Source organism: Pygoscelis adeliae, unplaced genomic scaffold (assembly GCF_000699105.1).
Source record: "Pygoscelis adeliae isolate BGI_AS28 unplaced genomic scaffold, ASM69910v1 Scaffold4, whole genome shotgun sequence".
Classification (NCBI taxonomy): Eukaryota; Metazoa; Chordata; class Aves; order Sphenisciformes; family Spheniscidae; genus Pygoscelis; species Pygoscelis adeliae.
The window spans coordinates 4,397,014-4,423,874 of NW_008824986.1; the positions used below are offsets into that span (position 1 = coordinate 4,397,014).

At 37.2% G+C, this 26,861-nt stretch overlaps 1 protein-coding gene across 1 annotated transcript in view; it reads right to left on the reverse strand.

Moving 5' to 3' along the window:
* Positions 1-792: 792 nt before the first annotated feature.
* The window catches only part of LOC103918503 (chromosome unknown open reading frame, human C10orf107), a 43,353-nt gene continuing 17,284 nt past the window's right edge, over positions 793-26,861 (reverse strand). Inside the window, exons 4-6 of the mRNA XM_009325835.1 lie at positions 4,141-4,263; positions 3,606-3,746; positions 793-870 (exon numbers count right to left, since the gene is read on the reverse strand). Coding sequence (XP_009324110.1) covers positions 793-870; positions 3,606-3,746; positions 4,141-4,263 — 342 coding nt within the window. The remainder of the gene's footprint in view (positions 871-3,605; positions 3,747-4,140; positions 4,264-26,861) is intronic.

Sequence of the window (26,861 nt, forward strand, 5' to 3'; positions counted from 1 at the left end):
TAAAAAAGATGGCGGCAAACTTTTTAGCAGGGCCTGTTGCGACAGGACAAGGGGGAATGGCTTTAAACTAAAGGGGGGTAGATTTAGACTAGATATAAGGAAGAAATTTTTTACACCGAGGGTGGTGAAACACTGGCACAGGTTGCCCAGAGAGGTGGTGGATGCCCCATCCCTGAAAACATTCCAGGTCCAGGTGGACGGGGCTCTGAGCAACCCGATCTAGTTGAAGATGCCCCTGCCCATGGCAGGGGGGTTGGACTAGATGACCTTCAGAGGCTCCTTCCAACCCAAACTGTTCTATGATTATTAATGAATAACTACAGTGAAAAGTGTGTAATTACATGTTTATTAAGTTCTCTCCTATTGTATCTGCAGTGCCTCAAAATGATGTTTTCTCTCTCTGTGTTCTCCTTCTAGCAAAATTTCCTGAAAAATGCCATAGGTGTAAAGCAGAAACTGTTACATATTTCTCAACTGGAAAAAGGAAAGAGAATGAAACTACAGCGATTTTTTTAACATTAGGATTTCTATTCAGAAATAAACTGAACTTCAACATGTTTTAATTACATAGCCTTCTGTTTATAATCTTCTACTTAAGTCTAAACTAAATAAAAACACTGGCAGAACACAGTAAATTTGAGGAACTGGGATGAACTGTTTCTAGGTAAATGTTAACAGAACCATTTTCCTTTATACAAAACCAATTACGTTCAGGCAGGGAGCCAGTCTTCTCTGCACACCATCCCCTACTGCCCAATTTCTGTAAAATTCAACATCACCTTTCTTATCTGGCTATTTAGGACTTTTTAATTTTTCTGTTCTCAAAGTATAAGCTTCTTCTTGCATTTGCAGCTTTTCATTTATCTCTGCCTGTAAAGAAAATCAGAAGAAAAGAGTGGTTATGATGAAGCTATCTTAGGCTGCACATTGTCTTTGTGGTTTTGACACACTGTAGTGCAGTAAGACCGACACTATCCTACACACCTTCCTGTTTTGCAGACATAATGGTGTTTCAGCCTGTACTTACGTGATAACACTTTATCATCTTACTGTGCACAATCCCGATGTACGGTAGGACTGCCATGAACAGGAAGTGATCTGGGACAGCCATTTCTCATGTAACCTTGTCTTGGGAGATAGGCTAATTTGCCCGTATTGTCAGACAGCCTTTACCAATAAACACCAAATCAGAAAAATTGCTTTGGGATTTGGTTGTTGCCACTGTTTTCCTTTGCTGCAGATGTTTGTTCTCTAGTGTAGTACATTTTATTGAATCACTGATGGAATTAGAAAGCATTACTGAACACGAACAATAAAAAAACATATTTCTGTGATGTTGCTTGTCATGTTCATTACAAACACAATTATGAATGTGTATCTCATTCTGGAAATCCAGACTGCTGTAGACACTGAGTGTTTGATTTGCAAAGTAACATTTGTGGGGATGGTGCAAGGGTCGTGACATATTTTAGTGAAATCTTTGGCAGTGATAATGCATGGCAGTCTTTAATTCTATAGCATTTGGAAATGGGGGATCACTGGAAAAAAGACCACAAATACTGGGGGTTTATGGGGAATTTATGTATATTTCTCAATATAAGCATTCATCACTGCAAAAATACATAAGAAATGGAAGGAGTACAATGACAGTCTTTCCAAGAGTCACAAAGTTTTGTTCAAAAAACTGGAACAGGCTCAAAGGTCCTTTACAGACTCCACATAAACTGATCCAAAACTTAGAGTTACGTTCTAATGGACTTCATGTAATTTTGATAAAGCAAATGGATTTGGCCCAGAAAAGCTTGCAGTAACTTGCCATTTTAGGAACTTTCTGGCTTGCCAGTCCTGGAAATCCCTGCTAGTGCTACACTGCAACCTATCAATGGATAACCACAGCCAAAGTGTTCTCAAAGTTCTCAGTAGCTCAGATTAGCACCAAAAAGCTGGAATTTTTATCTCAGCTTTGTATCTTTTAGAGATGGCCTTCACCATATTCAATCCATCCTCAAGTATCAACAAATATGTCCCTATCCCTTTACATTATATGTATACTTAGCTGCTTTGCTGTGGAACACTGATCCTCCAGGCTAATCATCTCTCAGCCACCCCAGCTGCCTCTTCTTCAGTTTTTATATCCCTATTTCTCTGATTCTACCTTCAGTGCAAATCAGCTGCCACCATACTCACTGTGGCTGCTGTTGTGATCACTGAGTGTCAGCACTGTGACTTCAGACTAAAAGTTATTTTCTAGACTTAGCTACAACAAGAGATGCCTCATGTTCCCTGGAGATGTAATGCAGATTGGGAAATCACAGTTCACACATAACAACAAAATGGTATGAGTTTGACCATGTATCAGGTAAAAACCTAATGATAAGATTACCTCAGAGGTCAACAAACTGAGAAATCAGGTGATACATCGGTGGAGGACTTTTAAAAACTAAAAGTAAATTATTTTCTGTGTATATAAGCAGAGTTGCAAAAGAAGGAAAAAAAAAGCATTTTTCTAGTCTGTGCAGTTTTTGTGAAGAAAAAAAGCTCTTAGACTGATGCTAATGAAATCAAGGTGAAGTGAAAAACAGGCATTTCATGTTTTCTGTAGGCAGGGCCAGGAATAAGACAACATAGGCCAGGTTCTCTCCTGTTTCTAAATACATTTTGAAATGGAGTATGAAATCAAATAGGTAGATCTAATGATGGCATCATTATTCCAATTTATATTCCCCATTCATACATAACCTATGTAAAGCAATTTATCAGTATCACACTATTTTCAGACAATATTAGATATTTAATAAACTGCTGCCTGGTCAACAATGTCCAATGTGCTGCATCAAAAGTTTAAAGTGCCTAATGCCACCTGGTTGTTGCAAACAAGACAAAATTCCACCAGTTCCTGGCTGGAACTGAGTACTAGCTGGTTTGCTTTCAATAATTTCATATGCTTGAGGGAGCAGTTTACAAAATAACAATGATCTACTCTGCTGGCTTTCCACATGTTTCCATTTATAGACCTCCCTGTAATGAAGCAGATCACCCTACAACAAATTTAAGTCCACTGACAATAGCTTCCTTCCCTTTCATGAACCCCATAGAAAGAACTCATGGACTCCTCAGAGTCTGCAGACCACATACTGAAACCTGATCTGTTCCATTAAGGCAACTCTTGCATAGTTATGCCCCTACCAACTGAAGTCTAAAATTGGCATAAATGTGTTATTTCTTACACAGATTGAAGGATGTGTAACATAGATGCATCTAACAATGTATATTAAGCACACATTGCATATGCTCCATCACAGCAGCTGATCCTGAACCCCTGAAAAGGAATTTTATCACTGACATCACTGAGAGCAAGATTTGGCCCATGTTTCTTAACACATAGTAATGCTGAAGATATATGTTGTTATATTACTGAATATTTTTTATCTTATCACATGTAAGCTGACTAAACTAGGAGTTATTTATAGAGGCTAATTCACATTTTTACAGCATATGGATGTGCTTTTTGCCAGCTTTAGCCTGAATACAGTTTATATTCATTAAGGCTGAGCTAGCTAATTAACCATAGACAGAATTAGTGAATTGCTTCCTAGTAATAGTACCTCAAGGTTGCCAATAATTTCTTTTGGGATTTCACCCACTGCGGACTTCTGATCTTCAGCAGCGATGCCAGCCACAGCATCTGCCTCAAAGGACTCTACCTCTGGACAGGGGTCTTCCAGGTAACCCTCTTCATCAGACCCCTAGCAGCAACCAACCACAATAAATACGTGAGTTAGAAGATCCTCTGCTCTCTCCAAGACCAAACAGCATCAGCCCAAAGACGTGCAACAATACACGAAGCCTGCTTTTAAGAACTCCTGCTCTGACAGAGACTGTCAGCGTCTCTCTTTCACTGCCCAGGCCAGGCAGATCCTGAGGTTATGAAGTCACGTGGGGAGATTGCCCAGAGGTGCTGACTCAAATGTCCTCTGTTGACCGATTAATGCATTAAAAGCAACTTCATTCAATCTTAGAAGAGAATGCATGCTATATTTTAGGGAATAAATATCATTAGCGACTGGGCTCCAATGGGGATAAATGAAGTAGGAGACTCATAGAAAAACAGCTTTTTAAAAAAGGAAGAAAACTCTATACCTTAGATTCTGTCTCTGCAGCTGTTGGTGATACTATGAATGACGAATAGATATCCGAAGGTACATCTTCTTCCAGCAGAGCAGGGAAGGGGGGAACTGCAGGTTGGGCAAGTTCAATCACATACTGGCAGTATTAAAAAAAAAAAAAAAGTAGTAATTCAGGTTTAATTATTGCTCAGAGGTTTATTGCAAATTTTTTTAAATGGAAATGAAATGGCTGGCAAACAACAAAAACAATACCTTTTTTGTTACTATCCAGGTGCTCAGAACTGGAAAGCATACTGAAAATTATTATAGATCAGCTTTAATTTCTAGCTGCATCTCAAGGGGCCCTCTTTATAATACTTGGAAAGAACAGATGATTTTCATAATTTCATAACACTACAGCTTCTTACTCATGTGGATAATTAAGTTTAGAAAACACAGAGTTTGGGCAACATGCAGTCTTCCCAACGTAAATTTGTCACTTCTGAACAGGGACCTTGTTGCGTTTTGGAATGAAGGGCCCCAGCTGACCAGGGTATTCTTTCAAAGGAGTTCGCTGGAGTAAAGTTGTAGTGACACTGCATCAAATAAGGCCCTAGGAAAAGTATTTTCATGTGTGACTATAATTTAAGAATTGCTAACAGTCCAAGTTTTGCTGCTTCATCAACTTGCTCCCATTTCTCTTTCCTGTGAACACGGGAACCACACTGGTGTTCTGCTGGCATGTGAACTGCGGCTCCAGGAATGCTCTGACAAGGAAATGACTTTCCTCCCCCCCAGGAGTAGCTGGATGCAGCACTTAGTTCTTGCTCAGGCTCTCACAAGTGATGCAGGAGGCGGCCCTGCGTCCTCTAAAGGGAAAGGTTTTGTGGTGTTTTTTTAAAAAATGGATGACAGAACATACATGCCAAATAGGGTGACAAAAGGCATTTTTGAATGAACAAGGTATAATACTAAAATGCTATGTTTGGGGCCTCTACAACGGGAAGTGCCCACAAAGAACGCCAGGCAGATGTTCCAGTTCTGAGTCAGCTACTATAAACATGATTTTGCTTGGATGGTGTAAGTCAGCTGCATTAATTCACATCTGGGTAACTGCAGCTCCCAGAAACTAATTTCCTCATACCTTTGAAATCATAGCTAGGTTGATATTTGGTTTATTTAGTTACTTGCTACAATTAAACATGCTGAAAATATTAAAGGTTCTATACATTTGCAAAAGTGATAGCAAAAATTGAAAATAAAGAGTGAGACCTCGCCATTATACTTTATTGCATTAAAAATATCTTTTGTAGTCCTAAAAGCTTTTCAGAAGTCATGTTTGGACTCTGTCGTTATCTTCAAGATTCCCTGTCATGTGTGAGCTCGCTAAAAAAGGTAGACAGTATTAGCGCATGTTTATAAGAACCCAAAAGGCTGACAGAAAGATTTCCAGAGTTTAAGTGAGGAGAAAGCCATATTTTATAGAAGCATTTCCTTGTATCACTTGTGACTCAAATTTTACAGCACTGTGCTAGTGCCTACAGACTCACAAAAGGAACAGTCAGAAAGTTTAGGTTTTGCATCAAAATGAAAAAACCTTAAGTTCAGCTAAATGTTATTCTTTCTAAAATGAAAAGAAGCTTTGTTTTCAAGTTCTATTTTTTTTTTAAACTAGAGCTCTTTTGATTTAGCAAATATTTCCATTTTCTCTGATTTCTTACCTTATATTTTCTTATTAAAAATATTAGCTGAATTGGATGAGAATTCACAATTACTTTCTGCTTCTTTAAAATAACATTTTTCTGGTTAGTTAACTATTCACTCAAAATATTTTTTTTTTTTATTTAGATTAAATCATTATTCCATTTATTCCCTCCGGTCCAAATTTCAAAAAATGAAATAATGTAAAAAACTAGACCAGGTTTTTAAAATCAATTCCTGGCTGATCAAATACATTTTTGTAGCATGGATAAGATTTTCAGAGGTTCTGTTTTAGAATAATATTTTTACTTCTCTGCATCTTTTTAAAGAGAGCCATTCTTTACTCATCTGTTCCGTGTCTAATAATAACCCTTGGATCATTAGGAAATAACTAAATTACAGCAGAACCAGTCTCTTTAATGAGCCATAATAGTCTCAACATTCAGCCAAAAGTTTTTTTAAGACTGTGAAACTTCAATGTAGAATATGAAGTATTTTGTTAAGTAATAATAAGTTTGTGAGCAGTACTACAGTTTACAGCCAAAATATAGTGACCTAAAAATGCCATTCTGCATTGCTCCTTCCTATACATTGTGTCCTTAACAAGTCCAGGGGAAAATTAGAATGAATGAATTGTGGTGAGAGCCCGAAGCCAACAAACGTATTTAAATGAATCCTTCTGATGCAATACTTTCCTTTAAAAAATACAATTAAGTCTTTGTATTTCCTTTGAACAAAACCTCATGTTTAATAGCACCAATGGCTCTGTAGTAAAATCTATTTAAAAACAGAGAAGGAGACACAGTAAGTTTTATACAGTTACAGTGGCTTTAAAAAATGTTGCTAGTTTCTGAAGTCTGAGTAAATTTATGGTGAATTACTTCCACTGACCTACATTAAAAAATTCATCCTCCTTTTTTTAATTCCTGAAGATTTGTCATTATGTGAGCATTATTCACTATGACAAAGATGTATTACTCAAAGTGTCCTCTTGAATCAATATAACTATCGAAATGTGAGAAACAGTTTGGCAAGATGATAATGCCTTAAAATTAATTGGCAGTATTTTCCTGCACATTGCGGTCCAATGGGTCCACGAGAATTCAAACATAAAGAAATCGTAAGGCAGTTGCACAAATGCAGAGGGCGTATCAGTGTCAGCTGCAGATAAAAGGATGCTCCAAAAGAGACTGGAGGGAGCAGAAGTTAAATGCAATACTCTTACTAATTCCTAGGTGCGGTGGGGTGCCAAAAGGCCACTTGAATCTGGACAAATTAGAGCAGGCTAGAGGCTGCTCCAACATTCAGCAGAGGCTAATGGGTGAAATATCATTCAGCGTCACCTCTACTTTCCCACCCCAGTTGCATCAAGCCTCGGCGTAGTCACAGCTGAGGACCGTAGCTGGTGTTCAAACATTGCTCTCAATGTACAGCCCCATGCCACAATTTTTCTCTGGAATTCTTTCTAGTAAAAGTGTGCATAAAGAGAGGTAAGTATAAAAAGCGTCACGTTGTTCTGTACATAACCCACATACTTGTTGAGAGCTAGCAAATTACCTTTTTACAAATGTAGGCAGAGCAAAGACAATAAAATAGTATGCAGGAAAATTTCTAAAACGGAATAATGGCAGGAAAGGAGATTGGTAAAGCGTTCTAATAAACGAGTTCCACAGATGTGGTAGTTATTATAAAATTAGCTTTGCATAACTTACCAATATACCATTACATTTCCCCCCAGATGTTATCTGTTACTTAAATTAATTTTGCTTAAGTTATTATTATTGCAGATTTTATCCACACTGTATTTTATTATTTAAGTCTCTGTGGCATAAAACAAGTCCTGGCTGATAGCATTACTTTTAATAATATATGTAAGAGGTTTTAGTATTATACAAATGGCTGCTGGGTACATCTTAATAGTCATAGCACAGAACGTCTGCTCTCAAAATATTACATAGATTAAACCCAGCTATTTACTTACACTCTAATTCAAGTCATTGGAAAGGTTTGCAGTATTTATGTATGTGGTACGAAGGGAAACAATCTACTCGGGGAATAAATATCAGAGTTTGGAAATTAGCAAAGCTAAGGTCAAGGTCAGTTTGGGTTTACTAACATACTTGCTGAAAATTAGAATTTATAGTTTATGCTTACTTATTTCATAAATGAGAAAAGAGACTGAGGGGGTGGTGTATTTGCCTCTTTGATACAAGGCTTTTGTGTCACAGAAACATTTTTAAACCACCTTTTCAGCTTAATATTATCTGAAATTCTGTACTCCTCTCCACAGAGTCTTAACATAAATTCTCTGTAGCTAATCTTACCAAACATAGGAAAATAATTATTTATAAGGATTGGAAAAAATATCCCACATTCAGCATGGACCATTTCTAAAGCCTTGTAACATCTTCCAAAGCCTTTCAATGGCCTTTCAGTGGATATGGATTTGATTTTATATGAATGACAGATGCATTTAAAAAAGGGTGTTCTTTGTGTATTATTCCCTATATTCATATCATCTGTGTAGTTTTTAATTGTATGCGAAAGGACCTTATGCTACCAGAGACCTGCACAGACTTCTCTCTTACATATGTGAGATTTGCTATGAACCAAAATATTTAATACAGGATTTACATTAGTTTGCCATTCATGCTAAGCATGCCCAGCTACACACCTACAAATGCCCTGAGTTTCAGTTGCTGGAATAAAAGGCATTTACAAGTATACGGTTTGTTAGCTGCCTCTACTTCACGTGGCTGAATTTGAATGAATAACTAATAGACAGAGACGCACTGTCTCACTGACTCAAACCAGCCTGCCTTCCCCGCCCCCCCGCCGCCCTTTAACCCGCCAGCATATGCAAACACAACAAATCCACCCTACTTGCCTTCTGCGGCACTGCCCGCCAGCATTCTCACAGGTGAGGAGGTTTCTGGGAGGCCGCTGATAGCTCTACAAATACATTTGCCATCCTATTTTGCAGCAATGCTACACACGAGGTCCAAAGGACCAAAGGATATTACGAAGCACACAAAACCTTAATCCACATATATGATCTGTGCAGTGTGATTAAGATGGCAGAGCTTCCTTCCGAACGCCTTCACTGTACACGCTTGTATTAATATTTAAAGTAGAATTAAGATCAATGAGGGACTAAACTTGGCCTCTGAAGTATGCTCCCCAGTTGCTAATGATGTACATGGAAATTCTGTGTGCATGTTCCCAGGCAGGAGTTTTCAAACCACTATTCCTTAAATGAGGCAAAAGTTCACTAAGTCAAAGGTATATTTTATGCTCTTTTTCCCGCACTTCACAATTCAAGTTAATAAGTTTTAAAGAGAGTTTTCCATGTTTCTGAGCTGAGATGTGAATCAACTTTGTTGACAATACATCAGTAATTAATCTAGTCCAAAATAGCTATCTGAAGCAATTTAGTGCCTACATTGACAAAACAGGATCTACTCCTCCCCCCAGGAAGCTGTAAATCAGTCAGTGACATCTGGCCTCAAGGACATCAGAGTCATCTGAAATGTGGTAATTTATATTAATGAACATCAATATTAATTTTTAAATAAAAAGAATTTGCTACTGCCATTATGTTTACATATGGAATATTATTTATAGCTTGTGTTCCTCCTTTCCTACATTTTGCCCATAAATTATTGTAAGGAAACACGCTGTCACAGTTATAAATATCTTTCCTTGGAGTTAAAGCTTTTACATATTCTCTTACTGTTTTCAGTAACTATATGAGGGCAACAACCAAGATTTTCTTGCTACTCCAGGAACTGCTGCCAATTTTAATGCTCGACTGAGTAGAAAAGGGTGCTTCTACAAAAACAACCAAAGCCTTCCTTCTCTAGATATCTTAATGCAGAATGCCCTTAATACCTAGATTCTGTAAGAATATCCTAACGTACCAGAAAAAAAAAAATACTGATTTTACTGGGCTGCAGTCATCTACATCTACTTTACCAAGCTTCCAATTATTACTGCCAATTTGCAGATTATTTAGAAAGACAAAATAAGAGACATCCAAAAGAAAAAAATCCCCAGCTTGCTTTCATGCGGAGGGCACATCACTAAATGATTCACCTTGGAATGGTCGCTCTAAATTCACATTGTGTTTAGCATTGCCAAATCTCCTAGAGTTATGGGATTACAAGAGAATCTCAGCTTTCATTTAAAAATAAAGTTAGTATCTAGCTCTTATGGTTGCAGAGGAAAGATTGAAAACATAAATCTTGAAAGCTCAAAGACTAGACTGCAAGCAAAAGGAACCAAACAACAATTATTTTTAACCAAGTCTCATGATTTTTTGGGATCTGTCTCACCATTTTAAGTGCTTGAGGTGAACAAAACCCTTTTAAAAACAATGCATACAGATTTTGAGGAGGGGTGAAGGACTTTTTTTTTTTTTTAGTACCTGAAAGTGCAACTCTTGCATGTCAGGACTCTTCAAAGTGCCAGCTCCCCTTTCCACTTCAAGGGCACCCATCAAACAAGCAGAGAGCAGGCAGCTCCTATTCTGGCTGTACAGTTATACTCAACAGGGATCTAAAGCCATTAAAGAACCCCAAAAACCCACAAGAACCTTTCCCACAGTAACCACCTAGCTGGATCTACAAATACTAAAAAAAAGTAAGGGTTTTTTTAATTAGTCATGTGATCACATTAGAAAACCATTAAAGTAAGTTTTGTTGAACCCAATGCACAACAGGCAGTCTAATATGTTGCTGGCATACACCTTATCAGGCCAGAGCTTTACATTTCCTTGTCGTACATCTCTTTTTCCGAATCATTTAATCAGGAAAGATCTGATATGAATGCTGAAAACATTATGATAAAAATGTGAAAGCATACTTGGCCAGGTGCATTTTGGTACCTCTTTCTGGGAGGAGGCTTCATACATTTTATAAAGACTTGCTGCAGTCTCATACTCTCAGAAAATCAATTTGCATGAGAGCAGGTGCTTTTAGCAACAAAATGGCCTATAAGAATTAAATTGCTTAGGGGGATGGTATTCATCACACCTGCTTTAGGGGCTTTGTCAACCCCCTAAACCCCTCCTTGTAGTAAGTGCAAAGAAGACTGCATCTCCTGAGGAAGTCAGAGCAACTAAGATAAATTAAGAACTTAAGAATTGCTTAATATACCTGCCCTAGACCACAGCAACCACAGCCTGTTGTTACCTCTCCCACTGACAGTATAGGGAACCTAGCAAAGCTGGGTTCTTCACTCAGGCTCCTCAGTTTGCCTGGTGCTGGGAAATATGAAATATTCCCTTTTTTATTCAAAGGACAACTGTAGAAATTCCGTGGGGATTAACAGCACCACACATTCCTCCTGCAGCCCCGAGCGCGTATGGTAAAAGTCAGACGGCTGTTGGCACTATCCTGAGCTGTTTTTTCCAGGTGTTACATCCGAGATGCAGCAATGTCTCACCAACTATTACTGTTCCACAGGGCTTTAGGTCAGCCTTAAGACTGCCAAAAAATGCTAATGTAGACATGCCTATCTCCAGCATATATGTCTCTGGCATGTCTCACGCTGTGTACACACCAGTTAGAGCAGGCGTGTGTCTAGGGAGCTGTGTGTTACCTCACCAGATTTCTCTTGGTTCAGTAAGCACAGTCTTCAGGCTTTATCTAAACATGAGCACAATGTACATGAAAGAAAGGCACCAAGAAGATTCCCCAAAAACTAGGAAAACTTTAAAAGAAACTTTTGAAACAAAAAGGATCCAAGAAGTGATTGGGAGGTCCTGCTGAGAAAGTCTGAGAGCAGAGAAATAATCTTTTGCTGTTGATACGGTAATGTGTAATCACTGCCTCAAGTTGGACAGAGGTCCCACCTCCCGCCTTTGTCTGCCGCCACTCTTGAACAGCCTTCCCTTCCTATCCATTTCCTCTGAAACCAGCATTTTCTCCATGCAAGACTGGTCATGGACAAGCCTCTCACACAACTGCCCCGTACTCTCTTCGTTCCCGCACCACCAAATGACAAAGGAACAAGCTCTCTAAACTCCTCTCAGTCATCAGGTGCATTAGATGTGAATAGGCTTGTCTATATTGATTCACTCCTAGCTGATGCTACAGAAAAAAGCTGCTCTAACATTTAAAAGGTTGCATTAAAGAAAAAAACAACCTAAAGAATATTGATTCTGAGCTAAGGGGAAAAAAAATTGCTCACACAATTTTAAAACTACAATATAGATTTTTTTAAAATATGCTACAATGGAAAACTTTTCAGGATATACGGTCACATAAAAATGGGGAGCTTGTGTTCTTTGTTATTAGACCTAAAACATAAAGTCTTTGCCTGAGTGTGTAAGTTTCTGTTAAAACAATGATTTGTCCTGTGGACTGTAAATTCAATTACTGTTTTTATTGGAATCACATTTTGCTTTGGAAACAATCATGCAGAAAAACAACCAGTAACTTAGACATCTTAAAAACATCTCAAAACAGGCATGGCTCTGAGAACAAATCAGTTATGGTAATTCTTCCACTGTGAATTGCAATGTTTTTTAAATCCATTTCCATATTTTTAATTAACACCTAGTTAAAAAAAAAAAATCTTACTGTAGGTCATTTTAATCACAAATGGGAAAACAAATTTACTTTATCAGAAAATTGACTCGACACTATTTTAGGGAGTTATTTTTCATGTTTTTATCATCAAAATTAAGTTATTAACACACATTTTCCTATTTGAGAATGCAGAAGTAAGCCAATTTTTCTCTCAAATTTCAGAGTTACAGTTTTCAGTCACCTCTCTATGTGAAACTAGTCTATTTTAGCACCAGAGTATTTCATCAGTACACACAAAAAACCACACAAATCTAAGATATCAGTACTTCTTTACAATTGTGTTTCTATATAACTTGAATCTCCAGTATTCTCACCATAGCCTGTTAGTCAAAAGAAACCACCATTTCCTTATATCACACTTGAATTTCATATCCCATTGTAAACAGGCTCTCCTTATTACAGTACATGTTCATAAATCTGTTTATACTGGATCACACCTTGAATGCTGGGGTTAGTTTTAACTCTATCTTATAATACTGTTATTCACGTTAAATAAAAATGCAGCTGTGGATAGGGGCAGGGTTAGTCTGGTGAATGCAAGAATTAAACAAAGCTTTGTTTCACCATAGCTTGGCTTGATGGGTGATTTGAAATCTAATAAGTTTCCTCTTGGTAAACTGCCAAAGCCAACCACACCTTGGATGACGTGAGGTTGTTTTTGAGAAGGTAACATCTCCTTACAGATTATCTCCTCCCACTTTGACTTGGAAGGTTTCTGAGAAAAAGAGTCATTTCCATTTCTGTTTGGGCATGAAATGGTTTCTGGTGAAAAAGTGTATAAATCTCATTCTGCTTTGACTTGTTAGTAAGTTCATGACAAATCGTGTAATCAAATGGGGGTATTTCAAAATTTGTTTAAACAAATGATGAGAAGAAACAAGCATTTCTACTGAGTAATTTTGCTCCAAATTAAAAAAAACCCAAAACAACAAACCAACACTCCTTATCCCTTATAAACTCTAAGTTAAGGTCATCTTTTAGAAAATTACCACACAAGTAACAAAACCAAGAAAAATCTGGCATTTGTTCAAAGAAGGTTTCCACAATCATACAGAATTTTAATACAAGTCAGGATTGAGAGCAAACACTTTGAACTTTGAAGTGAAAATCTTGAGTTGGCCATAGAATAAGTGAACACGAAGGGTATCACGTTGAATTGTACACTATAGGCTTTCCCCTACTCCCCTGCGTTTTGTCTTTTTGAGAAATTCTGTTCTACAAGAATAGGCAAAGACAATGTGATCACAAAGTTTGCACAGAGTTTGTCCAATGAGGTAAAGACAATATGTCTGTAATGGTTGGCTTTTGATGGAAAAAAATGAAGCAATGATGTCAAAGGGATTTATTTATTTATTCCTTTTAGCAGCACCTTTTCCCTGGCAGCTTTCCTAAATAGCTACATCGTAAGTACCTAGAGGGAGCAAATGCCAAACAGCACCTTCTCTTCAGAATGCACAGCTATACCCAGAAACATGACATTGCCTGCTCTGAAGCTGCTGCCTTTCGATCTAACCCTCAGAAGAAAACACCTATCAGGAACATCAAATGTGTCTGGATTGCCAAGCAGAGAAGTTGAGGAGAGGGTAGAAAAATCACTAATGGCTGGAAAGCTCAGCTGGCAATAGAGAGAAAGGTGGGGTGGATGGGGACACAGGAATTAAATTGGTCCTGTGGAAGGAAAGACTCATTCAGCAGCTCAGGGAAAAGCATGGGTCAATGTGCAGAGGAAGAGAGCAGGAGCGATGGGAAGTAGCTAACAACAGAGTCGAATGTCTTGCACACTCGAGGAGAGGCAGTGAGGCTGAACAGATCCATCTTCACCACTCCGGTAGCAGAGTGCAATGCTGAACTGTAACACTTATTTATTCTAGTCTCAAACTCCCCTTTGGCCCCAACTGCCAAGCATGCCAGACTGCATGAAGCAGCTGAATGTCTAGTGTGGCTCCAACAGTATCTCTTGCCACCAAATCAAGATTTTAAGTTACTTTTCCAATAGATTCATAATCCGAAGATCATATCAAAGATGGCACTCTAAAGACTTCTGGAGGTAGGCCCTATTCACTTCCTTATCTACGTCAGGCTATTTCCCTCTGATAATCCCTTGCTCCATCTAGACAAAATGCCACATATCCTAGGTCTTTCTGTCATATGATTCTTTATTTCGATTTTAACATCTGGCAGAATGTGAAGCAACTCTCACCACTGCCACTGGGTTTGTGTTTTTATGTTGGCCAGAAATATTCACCTATGCACCAAAACACAGTCTTTCTCCAGCTGACACAATCTATATATATACATACATATATATATCTGTAACTGCTAATTGTTGTTTAAGTGTAGAAGGACTAAAAAATCCAAAACAAAAAATGGCTTTTAAAGAAGGAATTGATACTAAGAGCTGAAAAGAAAAAAGACCCTACTAGAGACCCTAAAGAGAAAAGACCTCGCCAAATATAATAGGCAAATTTTCAGTATAGTCCCTCTGCACACACTATCTTCACATTTATAGGACTGACTGGTTTAAGTGTTCTTTGCAGGTGTTCATTATATCATGTGTATACCCTAATAAATCATACTGGATGCACAGCTCCATGTGGAAGAAATAGAGCTGATAGGAGATACCTTTGAAAAACTTGGCCCCAAAACCAGAGACAGGTTATTTCTCCGTGACAACAAGTATCTTAACAGATATATTTGTCTCTGAATGGTAAATTAGTCTCAAAGCAACATCCTCCATCAGAGAAAGATCTTAAGGTGCTCTTATAATACAAGTGATAGACAATTTGAGCACTTTAACTAGATTTTTTTTATAGCCCTAAACTTATTAAAATTGTGAACTTTAAATAATTATATTTCAACCAGTGTTTTACCAGTTCTCTCCCTACCTTCTCTGATTTTAATTTTCTCACTTGTCAGCATCTCTTGGCAGTGAGAACAAGAAAGACCTCAAACCTTTGCTGATTGCTTTCCACGCAATCTGATTTCTATAAATTCGAAGTTGCTGATGGGGAAGCAGACAGCAGTACCCTTTGATCAAGATACACATCTTGATCTCTTTTATCATTTTTTAAAAAAACAATAATATTACAACAAAAAAAATCATCATACAAGCTTTTCGATCAAAGTGTGTCACTGTCTGCTTCCCAGTCAACATACTGCCAGTAAATTGGCAAGGTGCCTGGAAAGAGCAGACAGCAGCTGGTGTGTTTGATTACCATCTGTATATCCGCTAATGTATAAAATATTATGTCTCCATCTAGTGGGCAACTGCATTTAACAGGAAATTTGAAAATGGGTTGGAGCCTACTTCCGCAGATGGCAGAAGGAGCTTCGCTAGACTTGCCATCAGCAGAACTGGGCTCTAAAGCTGTATCACGTTGGAAATCTATCTAAAGCAAGGCATTGAAGCCCCGCTGGTGGTTCCATCGCTGTGCTGGCACTTGCCCTTGAAATCATGTTTTCTCCAGAAGCATTCACAGAATAGCTATTTCTGTGCTCTCCCAACAAACCAGCTCTTTCTAACACTCTGCAGCACCATGGAAGCTTTAATGGCCAAAATTTGAAAATGTAAAAGAAATACCAGGAAAAGGAAGGTGAGAGCAAGGATGCCATTAGTGTCCTGAGCTCCTGAAATAAACAATAAGAAATGAGATAAATATGCCAAGACAATGTCTTCCTTTAAGAATTAAACTACAGCATATTAAAGCATTACCCCCCTGACTACTCAATGACAGGACATGCAAAATACTACGTTAACTTTCTCATGCGGTTTCGGATAACATCCTTGACCGAATAGCAACAGGGGTAACACGAGATACGCAAATCTGTTTTCCAGAAAAATGCGACAGAAACAGTCCTTGGGACACAGATTTTAGAATCCACGTGGCTGCTCAAATAAAGGAGAAACTGAGGCACAAGGCAGCTCTGTGACAGCTCTCTCACAACAGACACAGGGCTAGAACAAATAGTTATTAAAAGACAAATTCTACCACATTCATTATACCACCCTCCCTTTCATTGATTACCATCCTTTTTGACTACGAGTCCACTAGCAATGTACTGACTGGACATATTTTACGCACAGCCATCTAGTGTGAAAACTGCATCCTAATGAAGAACTATCAGTACAGCAAAATGAAATAAAAAACAACAAGATCATACTATTGATTTTTTCCATCCACATATGGACTAGACCTGAATTCCCTTACCTTGAGAAATCTGTTCAGATAACCCTCCAACATAGCATGATTACATTTCATTTAATGACTTCTCTGGATGCATGATAGATCCTAAAATAGCTCTTCTTTTCCTGAATATCTTTTAATAAAGTTGTTTAAGTTGCATTTTGATTTGACACGCATAAACTGGTTACAGTAAAGCATTTTCTATTTTTATCATATACTCCATTGCATTAGAAGTAAGTTTATTACTCTATAAATAATTCATTCAAAGGAACTTCAGTTTAACAGCACCTAATAGACCAAATCACTTAAGGTAGGCACGTTGGCAAATTTCAGCTTTAAATCAGAAGCCGATCTGTCTTCATATAAAAAAAAAATTAACTTATCAGAAGAAAGCATTTTTAAGAAACTTAGGCATGAGCGCTTAAAAATGAAGTCAGTACATGCCAACAACTTTTGTGCTAATTTATTATATTGCTTGTTTGTGCAGGAAGGGGATGAGATTTGTTTCAGTCTAATCTAATTCCCTTTATTTCAACAGAAACTACAAGAATTAGAAATGAATGTTGTTCCCTCAACAATTTGCTGTGATAGAAACTTTATTTTTCAGGTCAGCACTCTCCATTTTTGATTGCTCAATGGGAGCACCACAATGGCTAAAAAAAGAAGGCTCTGAAACATTAGGAAATAGAAACTGCTGACTACCTGGTGAAGGAATAATGATTTATAATATATGAATAGGGGCAATAATTGGATAGCAGGCTGTACTCAAAAAAGCCTTAATTCACAGATCTGACATCAGAAAGTCATAATCCATCGATCTAGCATCAGAATGATGGATTATGACTTTTTAAGAACATGTAGACATGTCAGCTTCACGAGCATTCCGGGAATCGTAGTCCAAATTGTTTTACTGTGGTCATTTGGACCATTTCAGCTTTTTCCAATAAAGCTGATGCACTAATATTTTGAAATGTAAAAGTTCTGTTGGATCCATTTTTTTCATTCAAACTCTAAAAATCCTCCAACTAAATATCGCAGGTTGCCATAATTGGTGACTGAAGAATTATTTTTTTTAAAAAATTACTTCAAATATGTGTCACTTTTTTACAGAGATGACAACAATTTTAAATCCTAATTGATTTTTATGTCAAAAAAGTTTTGTATTCAAATTTGGAGGTGAAAAAACCAAGGTGCAAAGTGAAGGATTAGTTATCATGTTTTCTTTCAGGAAGACCACTGACATATACTATACACATTTCCCCCTTGACTACTGCAAAAATATCTCATTTTTGACCTCTGTCTCCTTCCTTTTTTCACCCCGGTTTTAGGGTTTTAAACTGTCACTGACAAAAATAAAGTTATGATGTGAATTTACATGGAATCTTTTATGAAAAGAATAATACTCTTGCAATGTGTGAACACCTAGAGGTTGAAATGTGTTTTTTATAAAGGAGCTTATGACATATTAACTCAAAAAGACATCTAGTCTCTTCAATTAAATACTTGGAACTTCACTTTCCTCATAAAAACAAACATGGGCTAAGGTTATTGAATAAAAAATTCAGGAAAGTTCCAGAGATCCTTTCACTGAGCATCACATACCTATTTACAAGTAAACTACAATTTCATTCATAAAATTCTATTACAAAATCTTCCAGTGGCATTTCCCCATTACAATTAAGTGAAACCACCTATAAATTAACAACTGCTACATTAGACTAATTCAATGGCTCAGACGGGTAAGAGGTCTTCAGAAAATGCCTTCTGCTCCAGACAAGTGTTGAGAATAAAAAGAAAATCCCACGTTAAATATAAAATATGACTAAATATTTTCAATGTATACACATATTAAAACCATAAAGAACCTGTGACTAAAGCCTCTTCCAATGGTATAAAAACTTTAAGTATATAAGTAACAAGGGCTAAAGGGCAAGAGAAACAAACCAAACCAAGCCGGGGTTGCATATGTCTATATTTTTCCCCACAAACTCCTTTGTATTTCCCCTTGTCTGGAAGGCTGAGTTTCTCCTTCTCTGGTCTTTCTCACCTTATTTCCCTTCTTACTCATAAAATGTTTTTAAGAGAGCTTATTAATAAAGTAACTATTTATGTGAGACTTTTTTTGTTTTTACTTTTGTATATGTTCATAACTAAAGCCACTATGGAAAGAAGTCATCATAGGGCTCTTTTACAATGGTTGAAGTAATTTGTTTCACTAAAAACCATGTACATTCAGCAAAGGCATCCTTGGGTCAAGTCTTAGCCCAGATTTCAAAACAAACAATGACAACAGCAAGACCAAAGGAAGAGAAAAGATAGCTGCCAAACAGTACCCTTTAAAATCTCAGTGGTTCAGAGAACAAAAGGGAAAAATAATGCACTTTTTACAACAGTAGAAAGAAGCAATTTACTTCATTTTGACAACTAAATATGAAATGGCTAATAAAAATCATTGCCATGTTACACACACTCCTTCCTCTAAACACACCTAATCTTCTCAGAGGTCTCACATCACTGAAAAGCAACTATAAAAAAGCCTTAAACAACAATAATGCTGCACAACTGATCAAAAGAGAGAGTACCTCATTCGATTAACTTTACTGGGGAATTAACATTGGCAGGCTGTAATTACTCACTTGGAAGGCAGTCATGAGGACACCGTGGCCAACAGTTTTCTGCTTGTGATTTATATGCTTGAGGTAATGACAAGTGGTCAGGCTATCAGTTCTGCAGCTTCCTTCAAAGAGCCTGTTGTGCAGTGCCCTAGCAGCATCAAACCAGGTTCGCTATTACTTCATCATCAAGCCATCCTGTACCTGAATTTTCCTTGGATCCTTTCTGACCTAGTATTTACCCAGCTCAACTCAATTAAGCTTATGACATCAAATGAGACCAAGCAGAGTGGCTACAACCTTTCTAACCTTTCCAGACTGAAGAATGAATACAGCCCTTAGGACTGCATGCAGGGGAAGACAGGAGCCTGGTAAATTGGGTATCTCCTGATTCCTCCTCTTTTTTGGACCTATGCATTAGTCCTACCTCCTTTCTTGTTGTTAAACTGGTTGTATTCTTTCCTTGTCTCCACCTACACCACTAACTCATTTCATGTATATTATGAAGCAGCAGTCAGATGTTAACTTTCTGTCTTTAATGATGCGTGCTTGAACCAATGACCTTGAAGTGAAAGGCTCTGTAGATCTTTAGCATTCCCTCGATACTCCAGGCCCCTTTATTCATCTAGTTTATAAGCAAAACCTGTGTGCAAAAGGAACGCTTACTCACAATTACTATTATGATCATTCTGCTGTGGCAGTACATTGCACTGAAAAAAATGTATTATAAAGTGCATGGGTTAGTAAAATTTAAATCAAGCAAATGTTTAATATTAAGCCATTTCATCTTTTTCCAAAGTTCGGCAAATTTATTACAAAGCACTGAAATTGCACTTCAAGCCCTAAGGCTTGCAGTGTTGGAGCCTGTCTGATTAATGTAATTAAAAGAATAGCATAACTGAAAATTTATTAAAAATTAAATATATGTGGCCTTATTGTTTACTTCCAACTGATAGCATGATTTCTAGCTAAAAATTTGCACTGCTTAATACCTGACAAGTTGTTAAAGCACATCCCCCTTTCTCCTGCTGTGCATATGATTAAAAAAGCAGAGGTTAAACACGGCAATAAAAAAAATTGGGGAATTCTATTTTTGGTCACAGTGGTGCTTAGTTGCCCCTTCTCATTTTTACAATAAGCAGGTGGTGCTGAAGAGGTGGAAAGTCTCATGACAGGAAGGCATCAAGCTGGAGAAGGGTAGGAAAATGCTTCCTTGGACAGAATCTTCCTCCCTTCCACGGTCACTAAGTATCTTGTATTGCAGCTTTTTATCTTAGCCAAGACCCGGCTTGCAGGAGGAGCCAAGCTATCAGAATTCGATTACTAGACATACACAGCTTGTGAGGCCCGATCCAGAGTAATGTTCAATGGGTGCAAAGCTGGCAAGTTTATGTGGCATAAAAATACCCTCTTACGCAGTACTTGTGAGACACTTGCAAGTGCATGGCCAGCAAATGCTGGCTAGCGTACTGAGGAATCCCAGAGGTCTAAGAGGCAGGTTTTATGGGATAGAAACCTCATTTTCTTCACTCTGAAGCCACAGTAAAAAAGCTTAGTTTTCCTGCAAATGTTGCCTGCATATTTCCATTTTCTCCTGCAACAATTCTGCATTTTCCTTCAGCCAGTGTACTGATCAGCAGCCCCTCCCAGTACGTGAGGTGGAAAGCGAATGAAAAAATTAAAACAAGTTGGCAAATGTACCTATATATACATATTTCATGTTAGCACAGTTATGCTTTAGAAATTATGGCAACAGCAACAGAATTCTGCTGCTGTGATCATGGATAATCAAAGTGAGTGAAAAAAAAAGCCTGTGCTGAAATATTTTCAAAGGTATGAAAGTCTTTACTGTTGTGTAATTTAAATTTACTTGCCATTACTTGAAATTTCCTTTCGTCTGTGTGATTAGAATTTAAATGCTTCCAAGGTATATTAACAAACATAACTCCTGTTATATTGCAGAAAAACTGCAGCAACCTTCTCTTTATGTTGAAAACCTACTAGGCTCCTTAATTTACTACAGAAAATACAAAGCAAAATTACTTAAAATGCTTTGAATATGAAGTCTTATTTGGGAATGATCCACAAGATGAACTAGTACAGCACTTTCTACTCTACTTATACATACACACACATGACAAAGCTATGGCAGAATTTTATACAACTGTAAATATGGGATGTTTGCATTTTTGCAAGAATATTTTTGAATTTAATAGATTTCAATTTGAGGCCAAATTTTGCTACCATTACATATCATGGTAATGTAGTGTCTATTTTAGATACAATCCTAGTAGATCCCCTGAAATTACTTGGGGTACAGTGGATTGAGAATACCTGAATTGGATTGTAAATCCTAACTGCACACACAAAATTTATACCGGACAGCAGTAAAAGAAGCACAGACACTAAAAGCCTTCTCATGGGTTATCCATGATGAATTTGTCCAAAAGTCTCCATCTCAACAATTTCTTTAATTTTCAAATTCAAGATGTCATTGATGAGTAGAAATTACTGTTCCCTGAAGATAGAGTTCAACAGAATATTAGCGTCACATTCAAGTTTTTATGTAGCCCAAGTAAACTGGGTCTTAACAGGGAACTAGTTGACAGAGTCAATCTGACGCCCAGGTGAAAATGAAGCTGCAATACCCCACTGCACCACTACTGTTTATTGTAGCATTGGCCAAGTTTAGTGTACTCTTAATGAGAACCTTTATTTATTCCTCCTGCCATACGGATCTTACTGAACTTGACACATAGAATCCTGTAAGTGGCACAAATCTATAAAAATGGCCTTTTATACAAATGAATTCCACAGAGCAGGGTTTAGTTTGTTAACAGTCATGCTACCTTTTCTTTACTCTTCATCCATTCTCCCCCAATTGATTTGGCAGAAAGAGAAAAGGGAAAATAAAAATAAAAAATCAAATTCTGTATTTCTGTATAGGTTGGAGTTACTGACACCTATCTGATTAAGCAATTAATTTTCCTTCTAAAATTGGTAGTACATTAACAGATAAGTGCTAAGGAAGAAAGCAGGTTGTCTTTTTAATTGTATTTATTCACTATGAAGTGGAACAAGAACAATTCACATTCTAGTCTGCAAAGTGGTAAACGTATTAAAATGGCAATTGAGCACTGAAAAACTTTAGTGTCTGATTCCCAATTCCCAGAGCAACCCACAGTCCCCTGTTTAATATACCATATCCTGTTGGCCGTTTAATGTACAGTCTTTAAACTTTCCTGTTTCCTAAATAAGCTCCCTTACTGCAGACTTCTACATTTTATTCTAATGTATATGGTTTGCTGCTTACTAGTTTGTGTACTGTTCCCACTACTATGAAAGAAAAAAAAAATCCAGAAGTTCTCATTTTATCTTGCATTTGTCTAATATTAAGATTCTCCTAGTCTGTCAGACTTCTAAGCTTGTCTAATGTCTGTCATTTGTATCCAAAATTAATAAAGTCTATCCATGCTTTATGATTTTTCAGTTGCTCTGATTCTGATTATACACAATAATTTGTAATTTAAATTCACAAAAAATGTGCCAATGTAGCAATGTGTTTGTGTTGTCAGTTTTAAAGGCTTGGCCTTTAGGACTCTGATATCAAAGCCCCGTTCTTTCTGCTCATTATGAAGTTCCAGTAATGCTTGGACTGACCAATTACTTCTGGTAATTTGATTATGTACCCTCTTTCTTTTCTTATTTACCCATTTAATGGAGGATTGATCAGAACAAAGAGAGACAATTAAATACACTGCAATAAAAACAGTATGAATAACAAGAGTAGGAACTGAAGTCAAACCAGCAGTAGTTAGGAAACACGGAGATAAGACTGAAATCCTGTCTTTAACTTCTCCTATTGTGTTTTGCTGTGCCAGGGTTGCAAAGAAAAGGATATTATTTTTACATTCAGTAATTCAGAGAGCTGTATTTGCAAGAGCAGCAAGGAGGGAGGGACAAAAGATAAAATCTCTGTCATGGCAAAATGAGTAACGTTTGGCTCCTTACTTCCATCTTGACAATTTCTTGATTTCTCAAACAAAATGTGATTATTAAACAGAAATGAATGGTTCAGTACTGAGTTACATACCAGCATGCATGCACCTATCAATAGACTCAAGGGGTCATTCTCAAAATGGACAGAAACATAATGATGTTTTTAGAAATCCCACCGGAGGGCACCACAATGCACCACTGGTAGGACTTTAAAAAAAAAAAAAAAAGAAAAGAAAAAGTCAGCAACCTAGCCTCTAGCCCTCACTTTCTTTTAATCTAGGCCTGCAGGGACAACAGTAATGTTAAAAATTGAAAATAGTGTCTTGCAACAAGCCTAAGTGAGGGTAAAACCTTTCAATACTTCATTTGAAATATGATCATTACAGGTAATTTAACATTTCTCCAAATGTAAATCTTCAACTACATCCTAACTCCTGAAGTATACAAAAAGCTGGCAAAATGTCTTCCTTAGAACAAAAGAAAATCATTAAGACTCCTAAATGTATAGCAGACAGAGATGAAAATGATAAATGGGTGTCATGAATACAAAATGAATGCTAAGAAAAACTCTGAGAGAATGTTAGGCAGATTTTCAAAGTAGAATAAGCTCTAAGGAACATCCCTATCACTCCTCCGTTTTATTAAACAAGAGTACTACGCACATTGTCAATGTATTGCAAATCTGTTCACAACACTCAATATTCAGTGAATCTAAAGGTATAGACCTGAATTCCAGCCTGTTAGTGCCTGAAACTTGCCCACAGCCTTGATCGATCCAAAATTCAAGACTTCTCAAGCATGGGATGTTTTCACAACTCTGAGACTATATTTGGATGGCCTTGCTATAAATGAAGCACGCAACATTCATCTTTATCACTTGGAATCAATCTATGCCATTTCCTTAGACTGTATTCACAAGCCAAATTTGATATGCACAGTCAAAATAAACTACAGGGCAACTGCACAGAAGATATTGTTCCTTGTGTAGCGTTATTTGAATAGAACAGAGACAATAAAACTTTTACCAAGCACATGAATTCTAACACTAAGAAAAGAGAGTAATACAGGTATTAGCATGTAATTCATGCAAAATGTTCTGTGCTGTGAGAGCAGTAACAATACTTTCTGCAATATGTTTTTACAATATTGTTGGATTCTTGTAGAACCAACCAAAAAGATCAGAAGGACCACTCATCATAAAAAGTGGAGAGCACAATATTAATGTATTTCAGCTGAAAACATCCATGTTTGTTTGCGTTTTATCCTGGACACAGCACCATCTGCAGTGTAACTCTGCAGAAACTATGCAGGCTCTGGCATAGGCTTTGCAATCTGAGACAAAGACAAAATTTGAGGGTGAAATCAGTCTGGAAAAGAAAAAAGGCAAATAAAGTTCATACAAATACTCACCACCATAGCATCTTAAGGTCAGCCAAGGATTCTGCCCACTCTTACAAGTATGAAAAAGCAAACATTAGGTATAAACAATTAAGTATTTCTCCTCAGCTGTTTTAAGTTGGTCAAGAGGAGACTCAGGATGACCTCACTATGAAATTTTCAACAGTGCAATGGGAAGCCAAACCATAAAATACTTCAGATAATAGTCTTAATCATGAAACACTCTAAAAGACTCCAGCTGCCATCTTTTCAAGCCCACCCTGAGGAGATGCAGTATAGTCTACCTATTCGATGTTTTTCTGAGTGCAATAGCTGGAAATACATAATGAAAAGCGCACTAATCCCAAGTATATGGCTCTCCTTCCAGTACCATTTGGCAGCTTCTTCCCATATTTCTGGTGCCTCATAATATTGTTGCAGTGTATTCAGACTCTCATGAAAGAATGAAGCATTACACTTTGGATAAAGTCCATCCCTTTGCCAAATATTTTCCTCATTTAAGCCTTAATAAAAACATTTTGAATGATTACACTGAACCTAAATGGTGTTGAATTCTTCCAAAAGTCTAGCAAGCTGCAAAGAACAACTAATACAAACGTTGAAGAAAACAGTTGTTTTGTTAATATTGTATTTACACAGCTGGGATCTTAGGAATTTTATCCATCTTTATATTTAGTAAGCAAGGCAAATTAATGCGAAGAATTGCCATGTCCTAAGTGAAAAAACCCCAGTAAAATTAAAAGAAGGCTCCTCCCCAATCTGCCTTTGTCTGTTCCATTCCAGATAGACACGCACACCTCCCCCGTAGCCATGAACCACGAAGTAACTGGAGAGGATTCTTCACAGACAGATGTAATTTATAACAAAGACAGGAAAAGGCAACCCCAACTCAGAGCTTGCTGCCCTTCCTATAAAGTTCACCTCCTTACCAAGAAAAAGCAGAGAATAATTTGTTTGGTTTCTGTACTCAACTCCTTTTTCTTTTATTGTGAAAAGTTTCCATTGTCCTTTTATGTTTTGATTATTGAGTAAGTTTAAAGACTTGCCAAATTAGCCCTAGATTGTTAACAGACCACCACTATTTAACTTTGAATGCTTTAACAAAATAAAGGCACAGTTCACATTAATATTCTATGCCTTCATTTCATTTATTATCTTTTCTTTGAAATTTAAACAATTTTCCTAGCTACAGTTTATTAAATGTAAGCCTAAGTAGCAATATAAGTTACCTCACATACCAACCAGACATCCTATAAAACTCAGCTTTCTAATTAGTAACACCGCGTTTTGCTGAGCTTAGTATATTTATAGGAAATCAAAACAACATTTTATGAATCAAATATTCAAATACATCAGATTCAATGTTCAGTAAAAATATTTTATGTTCTATCTTACGACAAGTCGTAAAATTCAAGGTGAAATCAGAAAACATACAAACTTTCTGGTGCATTTTAAAAAGGGACTTTAAAGGATTGCAAAACTTGTCTGTTATCTAGACTTTGAATACATTTGCCCTTATAACACCAACTAAAAGGATAAAAAATTGTAAAAATGTATATTGATTATAAATCATCACAGTAAAGAAATGTCATGCTGTTTATTTATATGAATAAGGTCAACATGTTATTCATAACACACGGTCACAAGATGTATGAATTTGATACATAAATATTCACCCATGGGGATACACTCCCATGAAATATCACATCACTTGTCCATTCCACAGACCCTTTTATGAACACAATTTAACCTTCAAGATGATGAAAAGCTGCAGATAAAGGTAGGGGGTACAAAAATAGTTGTCCACTGTAGTATAAGTTCATGGATTTCTGCCTGCCAATTAACAAAAATGATGCTGGAAATTTTGGAAATAGGGCAACTGCTCTGGCAAATCAGTCTCCAGTAAGTCACACTGGATCAGCAAGTACCGAAATGGTACCTGTTGGCACACAATTTAGAAAAAAAAAAAAAAAAAAGCAGCTAAATTTGTACCAGCAAAATATAAATGAAACACAGTACCTTCTTGAATAATTCCTTAGAATCATAGAATCATTAAGGTTGGAAGAGACCTCTAAGATCATCGAGCCCAACCGTCAACCCAACACCACCAGGCCCACTAAACCATGTCCCTAAGCGCCTCATCTACACGTCTTTTAAATACTTCCAGGGATGGTGACTCAACCACTTCCCTGGGCAGCCTCGTCCAATGTTTAACCACTCTTTCAGTAAAGAAATTTTTCCTCATGTCCAATCTAAACCTCCCCTGGT